The sequence below is a fragment of the Schistocerca piceifrons genome, chromosome 1 (assembly GCF_021461385.2).
Source record: "Schistocerca piceifrons isolate TAMUIC-IGC-003096 chromosome 1, iqSchPice1.1, whole genome shotgun sequence".
NCBI classification, from domain to species: domain Eukaryota; kingdom Metazoa; phylum Arthropoda; class Insecta; order Orthoptera; family Acrididae; genus Schistocerca; species Schistocerca piceifrons.
Window position 1 is genome coordinate 1,125,372,876 of NC_060138.1, and position 17,461 is coordinate 1,125,390,336.

Below are 17,461 nucleotides of genomic sequence, written 5' to 3' on the forward strand. Positions count from 1 at the left end.
GTACAAGCACTGTGCTTACTCTGCTTCCCGTAAGCTTCATTTTATTTGACTTACTATCTAAATAAAAAGTAATCAGAGATCTTTCATGATATATTAAAAATTATAACAACTAGGTGTTTGTTGAAATGTAGCAGGTAAAGTAATACTTTAAATATATCATGCTAAAACAGCAAACTTGCAGTAGAAAACAATAGTGACATTAACTATTTACTTAAAACTTCTGCTGTGTGAGACCATGATACTTGTTTATTTATATGCTTAATCATTCACAGATTGACCAGGATATGTTTGAGAAGGTACTTGGTTTAATAAAATCAGGAAAGGAACAAGGAGCTCGACTTGAATGTGGAGGAGATGCTGTTGGTGGGAAAGGCTACTTCATTAAGCCAACGGTCTTTTCCAATGTTAATGATAACATGAGAATCGCTAAGGAAGAGGTAATTATTGCTTTGATATTTTTGTGTTTTAATGTAGTCAATCCTAGTTTATCTAAGAAAGAGAACATATGAACTAGAGTTTTGGAAGGACAGTAGGGTAAGAGTCAGAACCCCGCCAGATGAAAAAAGGGGGGGGGGGTAGGGGATGGTAGTTGTGTATAGAGAAATAGTACCATTAAGAAAATTGTGTAGGTGTGGGGCAGTAATTAGGCCTATTGACACAAACAAGTTGAGGTACACACACCTCCAACAGGAAAAGGAAATACCAGTGACAGGACTACAACACGACGTGTTGCGTGAATGCATTGAAAAAATCTGTATTACACTTCAGAATGTGTAGCTGTATTAACAATAGTCTAATGCCCTGAATATCTGTCTCACCCAGAATATTATGTAGTCTACCGAAGATGCTTAGAGAAGGGTGCCTGCTGAGACCTGTAGTGAATGGAATTGGCTCCCGAGTTTACATTTTGGGAAGTTATCCACTGGGAAAGTGATATATCTAGTTGAAAAAAACGCACTTTTATGAAATATTCTGTACATTTTTTAGATATATTTTTCATTGTGAGGTCATCTGCAACTCACATTGCTGTAAGACTTGTCTTCAAATCTTTTTTTACTCTCATCCTGTGATGTTTGCACACTTTATTTCTTTGTTGATAGTCTTCGGTGTCAACATGCTGCATTTTTATAGTGGCTAAAAAATGGGGGGGGGGGGGGGGGTGGAAGTTCAACACTGACTGCTGTAAATGATGTAGCCAACAGTTGCATAATTGTGTTTCATAGTTCTTTACTCTCATTGTTCACTACCCTCCAATATTGCACAATTATATGGCCAGTTCATTATTGGTAAATGTTGATAAGCCTCATTAATAAGTTGCAGGCAGCTACTGCTACAATAGTTTGCTGCTGAACATCTGTGAGCAATAAAAACCTAACCACACAGTTCAGTTCTTGCAGAATAATATGATATGCGTGACACTATTTTTCAAATAAAGTAAACAGACATTTTCATTAATTGTTGTAACACACCACCTATTTGTGTTACTTATTTTACTGCGAAGTTGATGCAGTGTTGTTAATCTAACCAATACATGTTTCACATACGAAAATCAGCCTCGGGACCAAAAATTGGTCCTTCATACATCCTCACAATAACAGGCACTGACACTATACATTGTTTGATGTTTAAGTTACAGAAATTACATTTAAAACATAACCCATTCAATTAACCGAATACGTTGAAAAATTCCTTTTTTAACAGTTCCTTCTACCACAAAGGTTAGGCTGAATAATTTGTTTAAATAATGAAATTAACAGATATAATTATAGAAACAATACTTTTGATGAACATGGCAATTATTTTGGAATTAGTAAAGGGCTGGCTTTGCTAATGTGTTTTTGAATATAGCCAAATAAATACTTTAACAATGGTAGTAGTTCTTCTTCCAAATGTTTATAATTAGTACAGAATTTATATTTGTTTATAAGTCAACATTAGAATCTAAGCCATGAAACAATTACTGATTTCACCCTGTAGCAAAAGATATTAACTGGGAACTGTCAAAATAACTTAGGAAACTAATTACATACACAAAACTAAGCACAAAATTAGACCTGGTGCTATATTCCTCAAGACTGGGGCCCAACCTTTCCCTTTTATGGAAATGCAGATTATACTCGTGCATGTTAATGGTAATTAGGCAAAAATGAATTTGAGGCAGATGGCAAAACAGGAGGGGAAGTAAAGAGATCCCAGCTTGCTTCATCACAATACCATTAGCAGGTACTACAGAGATAATATGAGAGAAAATTGCTCCAGATAAGTGTGATGTGATGAAATTGTGCCTATGTTGAGCTGTTTTAAATAAAAAGGAAAACGTAACAATCTGACATTGTTATGGATTCACTTTTGTGAAAGCAAGGGTAAATTCCAGTTAGACTCTGGTTCGTGGCTACACAATTAATATATGAAAAGCCTTGCAGAATGTTAGTGACAAATTTTCCCTGCAAATTGTTTTGCATGTTAAACACCACTGTGGCAAGGTGTCCTTTATATAATATTCATTGTATGAGAGCTGTTTGTTACCAATGTTTCTACAAGGACTATCACTCTCAAAATTATTAATCATAACATAATAAATAAATTTGTACATGCCTGCTGTATATGAAATATGAGATCAACTGTACAGTAAAACTTGCTCAAAACAAATCACTTGGGACTAATGTAATTTTCTAAATTGGATAAGTTTCCTGATTACACAAAACTCACTGGGTTAAGTAAAATTTGTCGGGCATCATGCACAAAGGTACAGTAAATTTTTTTAAATTAATCATGTACTGTATTTACGTACCTTCACTCAAGCACAGTAGTACTGTATATAGGACAATAGAACACTGGATTATTACACTAATTGATAAATAACACTGCATTTCTATATTTTTACATGCATTCTAAACTTGTTTGTTGTTGTATGTACATACAACTTGGGAGAATCTGTGTGCTGCAAATTTCGGAACATCATTTATGCACACAATGGCTTCTTCAGGCATATTAATTTTTATAGGGTCATATTTTACACCTCTTCTTCTTCCTTTGTTTCTTTCTCATCATCCTCTGTATTGTGGATTTCTATTAAATCTGTTGCAGAAGTGAAAGTGTAGTGAGTTGACAGAAGGTCATCACTTTGAATGTAATCATCTGCACTACATGGAATGTTTCGCATTTTCATTAATTCAGTAGTTGCATTTTCTTGAACTTTGATGGCCACAGAAGCGTCTTGTTCTTGACCCCCAAACCCCTCTTTGTTGAAGCACTTCATGATAGTTTCCGGTTTTATTTCCTTTACTGCCAAGCCAATCCAATTTACTGCATCCAGGACAGAAACTGACCACACAAGAGCAAATGCACTTTCAGCTTCTTCAACACTAACAATAAGAGATTGCAGCAGTAATCACCTATGATGATACTTGAATGTCAACCCCCTGGTCCGTTGGTTGTGTGAGACTGGTTGAACCTGGAAGGAACCAAGCCAATTTCACATTTGATAATGTTGCTTTCGGGTGGCAGGTTGCATTGTCTAGGAAAAGGAGAACTTTACGATTTCCTTTTTTTATTTTGGTATTGAAAGAGTCCAGCAATTCTTCCATAAGACCACTCTCCATCCACACCTTTTCATTGCTTCTCCATGTGACTGGAAGCTTACTGACGTCTATGTTTCTGAAACAACGTGGTTTTGCCACCTTTCCAATCACCAGTGGCTTCTCCATTTCACCTAACATGTTTCCACACAGCAGTATAGTGAGTCTTCCCTTGGACATTTTTTCGCCAGTGCACTTTTCTCCTAAAATTGCTAGCAAATTTGAAGACAGTGCGTGATAAAACAGTCTAGTTTCATCAGCATTGAACACATCTTTCAGGTCATAATTCACAATTAAGGTGGACAGTACTGTCTTCCATTCTGTTGGAACACTTTCCTGCACATCCTTAACTTCCCCACACACCTCATTCCACATGATGTTGTGCCTAGCTTTGAGACTGTCCAGCCCTCTTTTTTTCTCCACAGTCTTTCTCACTCACCTCGATAACATTAATCTTTTCGTTAAGTGTTAACTACACATACCGGTTGTTCGACATCATGTTACTGTATCTCTTAATGTGCTGTTAGTCAACTGAAGCTGGCAGAAAATAATCACCTCGCCAGGTAAAACCATTGTCTAAAGGAGACATACCCACCTCTTTCACTGTGCACATTGCAGCAGAGTGTTGGTAAATGCGCAACAATGTTCCTGTATGTGCTGGCATGCGTCAATAATGAAGAAAACGAGAAAGCCGACAGAGTGCTGATGAATGAACCATTTCCTTTGATGTACTGTACTAACACTGAGCATAACTTACTTGTTGTTGCACAGAACAGCGCAGTTTTAGGTCCACACCAGCAGCGTCGCGCTGTGCTGGAGCTCTTTTCTTGGTTTTGCACCATTTAACAGAGGTGTTAAAAGTAACATCCTTGTAGAGTCTTGAATAACTAGTGAACTGTATTACAGTAGTACTGTATAGGCTCTTTTTCGCATTATACAATGAATTATTAAGTATGTTCTAATATTTACTTTCCGTTTTCATGTTAGACACATTCCGCTTTGTACAAAAAATAAGCATATAAAAGTGCACTGAATGAGTCAGGACTGAAATACTTCTACGGTTTGGGCAGATTTCCGAATTATACATGTGCTGATTTGAGCATGTTTTACTGTATTTTTTTTTGTCATCTAATTTGTAGCCAAAGCCATTAAGGCAATTATCAGCTGTTGTAAAATGTGAAAGTAGAGCAAGAGTAAAGAAAGAGAGCAGGAAAACAATTTTCTTTGGAGTAGAATAGAACCCACAATCTCCACTGTAGTGATTTATGACCTTACACACTACACTGTGGTACTGCTACACAGACTGAGATCGTATTAATGGATGGTAAATAAATTAATCTCGTCTCTTGAAATGAATGTCTACCAGGAATAACAGTTTTAGGGTCAGATATATGGCACCCTAAACCATATTACCATTCAGTCTGTTCTCTGATCCCCATCCCTGACTAGAAGCAATCCCCTTGTCAGAGTTTCTCTGCTAGGTCTGAAGTCAACTTGTGTGTGACATAAGCTGTAAAGTTCCCACAAGGTTGGTATTCCTTGCATTGTTCATAACTTCAAAGAAACTGCTGCCAAATAACTCATACACAGTGTCAGTTTTCTCCGTCTCATTGCTAATAAATTTAATTTTGTTAACAAGCAGTTTCCCCCGTCAGGTAGCAATGTCCACTGCTTTAATAGTGTGTGACTGTACATAGTCAGGCAACCTAGTTAGTTCCCATCACTGATGGATACTGAGTATACGATTTGTTTTTCTGAGTAGCAGAAGGAAAATCTAAGAATTGGGTGTGGTGTCTGTGAACAAAAGTAATTTCTATAAAGATGACGGCTATAGGCTTACAAATTACTGCCATTCTTCTTCTTCTTCAGTAGCTCTACAGCCCTTGGTGAGCCTTGGCTTCTTCAACAATCTTCCTCCACACTTCTCGGTTATTTGCTGCTCTTTTCCACCCCCGGACTCCCATATTGCTGATATCCATTATTACCTCATCGATCCATCTTCTTCTAGGTCTCCCTTTTCGCCTAACTGAATGGATCATACCTTTCATCATTTTCTTTGGCATTCTATCCTCTGCCATTCTCTCCAAGTGTCCAAGCCATCGTATTCGCTGTGATTTAACAAATTTTACTCTGTCCCTGCCTTGTATTAACTCCTGTAATTCAGCATTGTAGCGTATTCTCCAGCCTTCTTCCTCCCTTATTGGCTCATAGATTTTGCGTAGTATTTTCCGCTCAATGCTTCTTAGAGCATTTTTATCGTGTTCTGTCAATGTCCATACCTCTGAGCCGTATGTGATAACTGGGCGGACTAGGGAATTATATATTAGCAATTTAGTTTTTCTTGTAACAAGGCTACTTTTGAAAAGCTGCATATTTGCAAAGTAAGCTCTGTTTCCTGCTTGTATTCTTTCCCTTATAGCCTTTCCAATACTGTTATCATTTGTTATTAGGGCTCCCAAATAGTTAAAAGAGGACACTCCATTGAAGCATTTCCCATTGATGTTTAGGTTTTTAGGGGTTCTTCTGGCCTCAGATTGTGACATTACCATATATTTTGTTTTGTTTACATTTACTATGAGGCCAATTTTTAAGGCTTCTGTTTCCATTGCCCGGTATGTTTCTAGGAGTGTATTGGTATTTCTTCCTACTATAGCAATGTCATCAGCGTATGCACATATCTGGCTAGTTTTCATAAATATGGTGCCTCTTTTGTTGATTTTATTTACTGCACTATGCAGGGCAATGTTGAATAGGACAGTGGAGAGGCTATCCCCTTGCTTCACACCTTTATTAAAGTCAAAGCTCTCACTTGTTCTGCTAAGGACCTTTACTTTTGCTCTTGTCTCTGTCATTGTCATTCTGATTAGTCTTATTAATTTAGCACATATACCAACTTCTTTCAGTACTCTGTATAGTTCTTGCCGAATTATGCTGTCAAAGGCTTGTTTGAAATCGATGAATAAGAAATGCAGATCTATATCATATTCATAGAACTTTTCCATCATTTGCCTTATCACAAATATTTGATCAGTTGTTCCTCTGCCCGGTCGAAAGCCACACTGATATTCCCCTAGTATGCCTTCTGCACACTTCCGTATCCTTTCGTTTAATATACTTGTGAAGATCTTATAAGCTGTACTTAGGAGTGTTACACCTCTATAGTTTTCACATGCTGTTCTGTCCCCTTTCTTATAAATGGGGACTATTATTCCAATTTTCCAATTATCTGGCATAGTTTCTGTTTCCCATATATCTGATATTAATGTGTGCAGTTCCTTTATTACAGCCTCACCACCACGACCCCGGCAAAGGAAACGGATAAAGGATCTAACAGTAGCATCATGGAATGTGAGGACAATGCTTCAGCCTGGAAAGATGAAAGAAATAGCTAATGAAATTTTAAAATTTAAATATGATATTGTAGGGCTACAGGAAATAAGATGGCAGGGGAATGGGCAGATAGATAAACCTGAGTACTCGTTGGTATATAGTGGACCAGAAGAAAGAACAGGCCAACTTGGAACAGGGTTTATAATAACTAGGGAAGTTAGGAAAAGCCTTCTAGAATTTGAACCCATAAATGAAAGGATGTGCAGACTCAGACTAAAAGGTAAATTTAGGAATATATCAATAGTTAATGCACATGCACCAACAGAGGAAAAAGAGGATATAATTAAAGAACATTTCTACGAAGACTTGGAAAAAGTATACGGTGCAGTACCTAAATATGACCTGATGCTAGTAATAGGAGATTTTAATGCAAAAATAGGGAGGAATGAACATCTGTATGGAGTTTCTGGAAAATATTTACTACATGAAGAAAACAATGAGAATGGAGACTTATTATGCCAATTCGCAGCAAGGAATAATATGATTATTAAAAGTACCTGCTTTCCGCATAAAAGGATCCATCTGGGAACTTGGAAGTCTGCAGCCAATGGAGTAGTCAATCAGATTGATCATATTTTAGTGATTGCACGCCACTCCACGTCAGTTACGGATGTACGGAGCTGCAGAGGACCAAACTGTGATCCAGACCACTTTCTGATAAAATCAGTCTTGAGAGAGAAACTGTCACTAACAAATGGCAACAGAATGGGAAAGATGATGAAATGGAATACAGACAAACTGAACATCCCCGATGAAGTAAAAAAATACCAAGCAACACTAAGCAGAAAGTTGAGCAATGAAGAGACCACAGAAGGAGTAGATGGAAGGTGGAACAGGTTTGAAAAAGCCATTAAGGATGCTGCAGAGGAAATAATAGGCATAAGAAGGAACAGAAGAACCCAGGAGTGGTTTGATGAAGATTGCAGGTCAGCAATAGAGGAAAAGAACAGGGCAAGAACAAAAATGCTACAGAGAGAAACCAGAAATAATGTGGAACAATATAGAGAATTAAGGAGAAGAGCTAACAGACTGTGCAAGAGAAAGAAAAGAGAGTGGAATAAGAAGAAATTTCAAGAACTAGAAGAACTAAAGGAACAGAGTGAAATAAGAAAGTTCTATCATGCCATAGGCAAAATGAAGAATAGATTCCAATCAAAAACAATGGCCTGTTCCAGTAAAGATGGGAAAATGATAAGGGAGGAAGAACAGATAGTGGGAAGATGGGCAGAATATTTCAAAGATACACTAAGCACCAGCCTAGAAGATGAAGAGACAGCTGCACAGGAGGGAAGAGTGGAGCTGGAAGTAGACAATGAAACCAATGAGGCAAGAAAACCAACACTACAAGAGGTCTCCCAGGCTGTGCACAAGTCAAAAAACAATCGAGCCCCTGGGGAAGACAGCATAATTGCTGAATTAATAAAAAAATTACTGCCATTAAGGAAGTAAATACTCAGCCACAGTGCACGAGAAATACAAACCACTGTCGGGAAGCCACCTCTGCGCCACACAAATAATATTTTGGCAAAAATTCCCCCTATCTTTCTCTGCCTGTTATCGCTTCCTATCAAATGATGATGGTCCACCAATAGTAGCCAGAACTATTTCACTCAATAACTCCACTTCTTATGAACAAGTGTGGAAAACTCCCTTTTATAAGTGAATGTGACACTGGTATTTGACAATGTTCTGCTAACCAGGAACACCAGAAAATCCTGAGGAAGATACCAGCAGAACACTGAATCTTTGATTGTAAGTATGAAATTTGAAGAGTAATATGATGCTGCCTGACAACCTAGATTACTTTACCTCCAGTGATGACGGCCAGGAAAGCCTGCAACTTCTAGGCATTCTTTTACTTTGTTTCTCTTGCCTAATGTTAACCACCAATGTCAAATACTTTTGTTCTGCAATAAGCTAGGGATACATTGTGTATATGGAAATTATTTGTATTTCTAGTATTGTGGTAGCGAACTTCAGAGTTCACCCTAAACTGAATCTTGTTATTGACCACAATGCTACACATAAGTGTAAAAACTGCTAGGTCCCTGAACAGGATACTGCAAGATATTTGGTGATTTGCTTTACACTGCTTCATTGCCCCAAAAGATTATGCAACAAAGTATGTACAAAGACTACAAAGCAGTTGATGCATTTAGGTGTGTCATCACGTATAGTTGCGCATAAATGTGAGTGTGTTTATGCTGGAATCAGTTCAATTCCACTTAAAGGGCAAAAACCTGAAGCTGATTCTGAAACTGAACCCTGGCAAAAGTACATATCAACTGAACTTTGGCTACGTGAATTAGATCACCTAAAGGCTACTAAATCTGTCTAAACATCAAAGAGAGAATCTGGTTTTGATGGTATGCTCTTAGCAAGAGATGTGATACTGAATATTATCACCTGTCACTAATCTATTAGCAGAAAAGATTTTGCTCAAACATCTTTGAATACTTTAATTAATAAGCCCATTTGCTGGCCATGGTAGGAGTTGATGTTATTGTGGAGACACTCTTCATATGCTGTTGTGTTACAGACTGGAGAACAATAAATTTCTGAATAACTTTTGACAATACAGGAATAGATAGATTGCTACTTACCGTTCAGAAGACACATTATGTTGCAGACAGGCACAATCAAGACACTTCCATAAAGCTTTCTGCTGCAGCCTTCATCAGCAGAAGAGAAACACACCATTCATACACACAAGCAAGCAAGCACACCTTACGTGCACGACTGCCAACTCTGGCAGTTAAGATCGGTCCGAGGTCCCGAAGTTGGCAGTGCATGAAGTGCGCTTTCTTGTGTGTATGAATGGTGTGTGTTTCTCTTCTGCTGATGAAGGCTGCGGCAGAAAGCTTTATGTAGGTGTCTTTTAATTGTGCCTGTCTGCAACTTAATATGTCTTCTTTACGGTAAGTAGCAATCTGTTTTTTCCTACATGGAGTTTCCATTCTTTGAATAACTTCTGAAACTGAATGTCCCATGCTTTTCCTTCTGCCATTCAAAATTCCATATTTAACCCTTTCCACTGCAAAAGCAAGTTGTGCTTGAAATTTGGAACTTTGTTTTTCACTCTGATGTCAAGCCTCATTTGACATGATTTTTTGTAGCTCTCACATGCTACATTCTTGACTCTCTGTATAATAGGCATCAATGCTGCATACTACTGCCATCTAGGAATCCTGTGTTAAAGCAGTGTTGAACTATAGCAGTTGTGTTGAGAGAGAGGTCACAATTATTATGTTCAAATTAGTAGGCATGAAATGGCTAGTTCTTCATGCAGAGAGAGAGACAATGATTTTGATGGCAACAGGGATTCATTTGTGAACAACTGGAATAAAATGGTGATGGAAACAATCCACTCTGAAGAGCATCATAAAATATCACACAATGAAATTTTTCTTTTTATTTCAATGCTTATATAAATGTACTTCAATGAAAGTGCACTTTCTGTTTTGATGTACCATATTTACTCGAGATTTAAGTGTCAGGAAGTCGTTTCTGAAAGTATTTGTATGGAGTGTAGCCATGTATGGAAGTGAAACATGGACGATAACTAGTATGGACAAGAAGAGAATAGAAGCTTTCGAAATGTGGTGCTACAGAAGAATGCTGAAGATAAGGTGGTTAGATCACATAACTAATGAGGAGGTATTGAATAGGATTGGGGAGAAGAGAAGTTTGTGGCACAACTTGACTAGAAGAAGGGATCGGTTGGTAGGACATGTTTTGAGGCATCAAGGGATCACAAATTTAGCATTGGAGGGCAGCGTGGAGGGTAAAAATCGTAGAGGGAGACCAAGAGATGAATACACTAAGCAGATTCAGAAGGATGTAGGTTGCAGTAGGTACTGGGAGATGAAGAAGCTTGCACAGGATAGAGCAGCATGGAGAGCTGCATCAAACCAGTCTCAGGACTGAAGACCACAACAACAACATTTACTCAAATCTAAGCCGCACTTTTTTTCCAGTTTTTGTAATCCAAAAAACCGCCTGCGGCTTAGAATTGAGTGCAAAGCAAGCGGAAGTTCTGAAAAATGTAGGTGGGTCCCGCCACAACTAACTTATGCCGTCGAATATATGTAGCGCTTCACAGGCACAAAGATAAATACTGGCACTAAATCCTCTGCGCTAGTAAATAAATTAAAAAAAAAAAAAAAAAAGGTGGGAGACGAGCTTTTTTTTTCTCCGCCCTGAGTTTCGACCACTGCATTTTCATACATTATCCAACGAAGTAAATAAAAATCCCGTATTGTTCATCTTCGAATGTAGCAGCATTTCAATGTACTACGAAAATCCGACCGGCAAGACTGTTTGGGATGTTTGTCAATATAGCCAACTCTACGTTCTGAATTTTTTCCTACCTGTGAGAAGAGATGGTTGCTAATAGGAACTTCTATGAATTGTGAATCACATGCAGTATTCTCTTCACCATAAGAATATAAACATTTTGCCATGTATTGTTATGTGTTTGCTGCTCTCTCATTTAAATCCTGTCTGCCTAATAAACTACGAAACTAGAGTGAGACAACAGCAAACGCGGAAGAATATACATATCATGTCATGCTTATATTCGTATTATTCTTATGCCTAATAGTGATACAGTCAGAAATGAAGCACAGCAATTGACTAGATTTTTAAATCTAAGATGACTCTAATTTCTGTGCAGAATGTAATGTACTAAAGAGGCGTCTGCAAAGATTTTCAAACGGAGAAAAATTTTCGCTAAACTCTCGTTCAGAACATCTTCTATCATACGCAGTGTATTATTTGGTTCTTGTTGATCATTAGCAGCAGTGTAAGTCTCTTGCCATTGTTTCGCTAATGAGACGATTCCTCTCTCTCTCTCTCTCTCTCTCTCTTTTTTTTTTTTTTTTAAAAATTGTAAGCGGCGGTAGTGCGCACAAAAGCAAGCCATGCCGCGAGCCGCGACAGGCCGTAAACACGCACTATCAGAATGCGACAAACAATGCATGACACAGTACAGTAATGAATTTTCAGCTTAGAGTGATATAAACATCTATAACAAAGAGAACGGCACTTATCAGATCAAAGAAAAGTAAGCAATCAATTCAAACCAGACGAAGCAAGTGAAAAAGGAAGGGTACCCGTACAAATACGGACGGAGCACCTGACGCATAGCAATGGCTACCTGGTAAAGCTTAACTACTAAGGTTACGACTCGAACCAAACTACTGTAGCTGTATCGTCATTCATTCGACCTAAATTGTGTCTCATATTACAATGGACCAACTTCGTTTCGATTTGGAGATGCGGCCTAAAACTTTTCTCTCCCCTTGAATTTCGAGTCTCAAATTTCAGGTGCGGCTTAGATTCGGGAAAATTTTTTTTCCTTGATTTTGAGTCTCATTTTTGGGGTGTGGCTTAGATTCGAGTGTGGCTTAGATTCGAGTAAATACGGTATATCCTAACCCTGACAGGTGAGCGGAAGTGGAAACAGTCTCTTCTTCCTCCACCCTATCACCCCCTCCCAATTCATGTCCCCAAATCACCTTCAGCCTGTATTGCTCCCCACTGGCTCCTACAATTGTGCATCACATGCTTAGCTCTTATACCTGCCAACCTACCCTCCTACATTCCTAGTCAGCAAATCAGCTGCCTCTCTGGGTCTCTAGCCACCCTCCCCACTCAACCTGATGCTACCCCATCACAACCAGGCCACCTGCCAAAATGTGAGTGTGGATGTGTTTGTGTATGCATGCATATTTTACTTTAGTTTGTAAAAAGATTACTCAGAAAGCTAGCAATTTTTATTTCTTTCTGTGTGCACCTATTGTCAACTCAATCCTTCTGTTTTTCAATGGGTGGTCTCCTTTAACCCGAAAGTATTTACATTCTACCAGAACTTTTGTACAAAATCTGTATGTTGTATGTTAGACGGAAGGTCATTTACATATATGAGAAACAATAGTTGACCGAAGATTGAACCGAAGCCCAAAGCTCATTTCTTCCCTGTCAGAAGAATCTCTCCTCCTTACTTTGCTTGAATTAATAATAAGTGTAACTTCCTGCATTCATTTTGCTGGATATTTATCTCCTGGTTTGTTATTCCATAAAACCTCAATTTATCGTGATTCACCAGTCAGAAGCCTTCTATAGGTCACAGAAAATATCAGCCGATGTTATTTTGTTATTCAATGCTTGTAAAACTTGTTGAGTGAATGTGTAAATGGCATTCTCAAGTAGAGAAACTTCTATGAAATCCAAACTGTGATTTGCTGAGGATATTATTGTTGCTCAGGTGACATACTATTCTAGAATACATCACCACAAAAATTTTGGAAAATATCAGTAGTGAAACAGGTCAGTAGTTATTGATACCTCACCTACCACTTTCCTTATAAAAGTGTTTAAAAATGGCATATTTCTATCTCTCTGGAAAAATGCCCTGAGTTAGTGATGCATGACATACTGAGGGTATAGAAGTCATGGGATAGTGATGTGCACATGTACAGGTGGCAGTGAGCTGTTCTTTGTACTCAGGTGATTCGTGTGAAAAGGTTTCCAACATGACAATGACCACACAACAGGAAGTAACAGACTCTGAACAGGGAATAGTAGTAAGATCTAGACACAGGGACATCCCAGAAATCACAGGGAATTCAATATTCTGAGATCAGTAGTGTCAGGAGTGTACTGGGAGTACCAAATGTCAGGCATTACCTCTCACCACGGAGTGGCTGACAGTCTTCACTTACTGCCCAAGAGCAGCAGCATTTACATAGAGCTGTCAGTCCTGATGACAGAAATCAGGGTGGGATGTATGATGAACATATTAGTTAAAACAGCGCAACAAAATTTAGCATTAATGGGCTATTGCAGTAGATGACAGATAAGAGTGCCTTTGCTAACAGCTTGATGTCACATGCAGTGCCTCTCCTGGGCTCATGAGTGTATCAGTTGCACTCTTGACAACTGGAAAACCATAGTCTGGTTAGACGAGCCCAATTTCAGTTGGTAAGAGCTGATGGTAGTGTTTGATTGTGGTACAGACACCATGAAGCCATGGACTCAAGTTGTCAGTCAGGCACTGTGTAAGCTGGTGGTGGCTCCATAACAGTAAGGGCTGTGTTGGTGTGGAATGGACTAGGTCCTCTGGTCCAACTGAACTGATCATTGACTGGAAATGGTTATGTTCAGCTACTTGTTGACCATTTGCAGCCATTCGTGGACATTGTTTCCAAACAGTGATGGAATTTTTATGGTTGACAGTGAGTCATGTTACCAGCCACAATTGTTCATGATTGCTTTGAAGAACATTCTGGACAGTTGGAGTGAATGATTGGCCAAGCAGATCACCTGACATGAATCCCATCAAACATTTATGCAACATGTTTGAGAGGTCAATTCGAGCACAAAATCCTGCCCTGGCAACACTTTCACAGTTATGGATGACTGTAGAGGCAGTGTGGCTCAGTATCTCTGCAGAGGACTTCCAACGATTTGTTGAGTCCATGCCATGTTGCTGCACTACGCCGGGCAAAAGGTGGTCTGACACAATATTAGAGCTATCCCATGACTTTTCACCTCGGTGTATTTTATTATGGGAACTCCATCAAATCCAGATGAGCTTATATTTTTGAGAGGATATGTGATTTTCTTAATTTCAGAAGAAATTTGAGTATCTTCGTAATCACATTATTTTCTTTGCCTAAAACTGACATAAAAATCTTGACTCTGGCATGTACTTAGTTTCAACACACATCCTAGTTTTAATGTCAGGGATGTGTCTCTGATATCACAACAGTATTATTGTCATCTGTCACTGAACACAGCTGTTTATGAGACTGTACATGATTTTGCAATCATTATTATAAAAATGGCGTTAAATGTTTCAGATATTTGGTCCAGTCCAATGTATTATAAAATTCAAAACTCTAGAAGAAGCAATCGAGAGAGCTAACAACACAACTTATGGATTGGCAGCTGGAATAATCACAAAGGACATAAATAAAGCTCTTGTGTTTGCACATGCTGTAGAAGCTGGTTCTGTATGGTAATGTATCCTCTCATGCTATGCTTAATATACTTATGGGCTAAATTTTATTATACACCTGTCACTGACATCACAAAATAAGTCATATCAGTTCACATAAATTGCTTTATCAAAGGTGGGAAGCTTCCCTACAATTATTGGGGGACAATTGTTGTGGGTGGTTACATTTTGGTGTCGATGGATGTGTGTGCAGTATGATTGGTACTTCCAAAGCTAGCGAAAAGCTATTGTATGTAAGAGCCATTCGTCAGTCAGCTGCGAGTGAATCGCTATGTATCTTCATGTTTGTTTATTGTTTCCATCTTGCAATTTTCATCATTGGAATATGACCTTAGGAAAATCTTTTCCAAGTGTGTGTTGCAGCTAAGTTGGACAGTTCTTGAAATAAAAGCAAGGAACGGTAGCATATTGACGATAAGTTGTTTTTTTTATCACATGCTGGATCATATTTTACTTCTTCTTTATTAGTTGGACAAACTGTCTTCATATACTTTAGGTATTGTAGAGTTTCCAAGTTTCTCTCATAATATTTTACTAGCATTTTCTGACTTTGATTAGAACCTTTTACATTCTAGTGTCAAAATGATCTCATATCCATACCCATGTTTACTTAGGTGATTTTTTTTCATTTTTAATAATTGATCTCCATACTGAAATATTGTTAAGATTGCAGGCTCTGTTAGTTCACTCAAATTTCTACGTCCAGAAGAATCACTCTTCTCAAGTCCTCGTTTCTGCAAGCCCAAGTATGTTTGTGAATAGATGCTGCATCTCATTACTAAGTAGCCCCAATACAAAGTTTACTATCAGTTACAAATTAGCTTATACTGGCCTAATTCTTTATTTCTCTGATTCAGTAGCTCTTCCACAAACATGCTGCACTCTCGTGTAAATCCTATGAAACCATTGGTATGTGCCCTGACATAATAAATTCCCTATGATGTCATAATGCTGATCGCCAGATGCTAAAATCTGGGGGGAAACCAGAACAGGTTTCTAGCAAAATTCTCTTCTTGGCAAAGGCCAGGTTTGTTCACAGTGCCACGGTTTGTTTATTTAATTGCTTTTGTACCTCATGTCAGCATTTGGGGAGTGTGATCTTAAACCAGTGAGCACCTCTTCTCTTGCTCTTTGTTCCAAAATAAACTGTAGGACCAGAAGATTTACAGGCTTGATTTTGTGTTTGATCCAAGACTATTAATTGATATGGGGAGCAGTTGCTTCCCCACTGCCCCCTACCCAACCATCCACCAAATAAGTTACAATGTCCTATAGTAATGAAAGAATTATCGCAAGTTAGTTATGCAAATACTCTTGAAATACAGAATGTAGAACAAATGGACCATGCAAAGGCTTGATTTTAATCACCTGTTTTGTTTTAATTGCAGGATAAACTGTTATGATGCTGTAACATCACAGGCACCATTTGGAGGATTCAAACAGTCAGGCTATGGCAGAGAACTGTGAGTACATTTGCAGATCAGATAAAGATGGAGTATTCAGATAGCCTGTTTGCAATTAGGTGGCTTATTCTGTTTTCTCTTTTCAGGGGAGAAGATGCTCTGAAAGAATATACAGAAGTAAAAACAGTTTCTGTTAAGCTGCCAGTAAAAAACTAAGCTAACATACAACAGAGATTTAAAGCTGATTCTTGATGTGATGTGTAATCCCTAAAATACCAGTGATAAGACTTAAGCAAGAGATGTTTTTGAAGATTCACATGTTTTGATAAATAATGCCTGGATGTAATACAAAAATTATTAAAACTTGCCCTATATAGCGCAGACAATTTATTTCTTACAACTTAGTCAACTTTTGTAGAACACTTATATCCAGTCCTGAAAAGAGTTTGGGTCATTTACTGAATACAAGTTGCTGACTGGCAAAATCCAGATGTGTTTATGAAGACCTATCACTACTCACCCAATAGAAGAGCTATTAACAGTGGACAGGCATGCAAAATTGCTTTAGATTTTGGATTGGAGCTTCAAGAGAAAGAAAAACCCTGCTCGTACATTTAAAAAGAGGTAATAAATACACAGTTAGTCTTTTGGTGTACATACTAAACATGCCCCTCCCTTAACAAATACACTGATGAGCCAAAACATTATGACTACCTGAATGAGATTTTCACTCTGCAGTGGAGCGTGCGCTCATATGAAACTTCCTGGCAGATCAAAAGTGTGTGCCAGACCGAGAGTCGAACTCGGGATCTTTGCCTTTCACAGGCAAGTGCTCTACCAACTGAACTACCCAAGCACGACTCAAGCCCCATCCTCACAGCTTCACTTCTGCCAGTAGAGCACTTGCTCACGAAAGGCAAAGGTCCCAAGTTCGAGTCTCGGCCCGGCACACAGTTTTAATCTGTCAGAAAGTTTCATTATGACCACTTGCTTAATAGCTTGTTTGCCCATCTTTGGAATGAAATACATAACTGATTCTGCGCATCAGAGATCTGACACTTTGCTGA

At 38.4% G+C, this 17,461-nt stretch overlaps 1 protein-coding gene across 1 annotated transcript in view; it reads left to right on the forward strand.

Moving 5' to 3' along the window:
* LOC124799672 (aldehyde dehydrogenase, mitochondrial-like) overlaps positions 1–16,775 on the forward strand; it is a 140,770-nt gene extending 123,995 nt beyond the window's left edge. The window contains exons 9-12 of the mRNA XM_047262938.1: positions 273–437; positions 14,834–14,991; positions 16,380–16,454; positions 16,541–16,775. Coding sequence (XP_047118894.1) covers positions 273–437; positions 14,834–14,991; positions 16,380–16,454; positions 16,541–16,610 — 468 coding nt within the window. The 3' untranslated portion in view covers positions 16,611–16,775. The remainder of the gene's footprint in view (positions 1–272; positions 438–14,833; positions 14,992–16,379; positions 16,455–16,540) is intronic.
* The last annotated feature ends 686 nt before the right edge of the window (positions 16,776–17,461 follow it).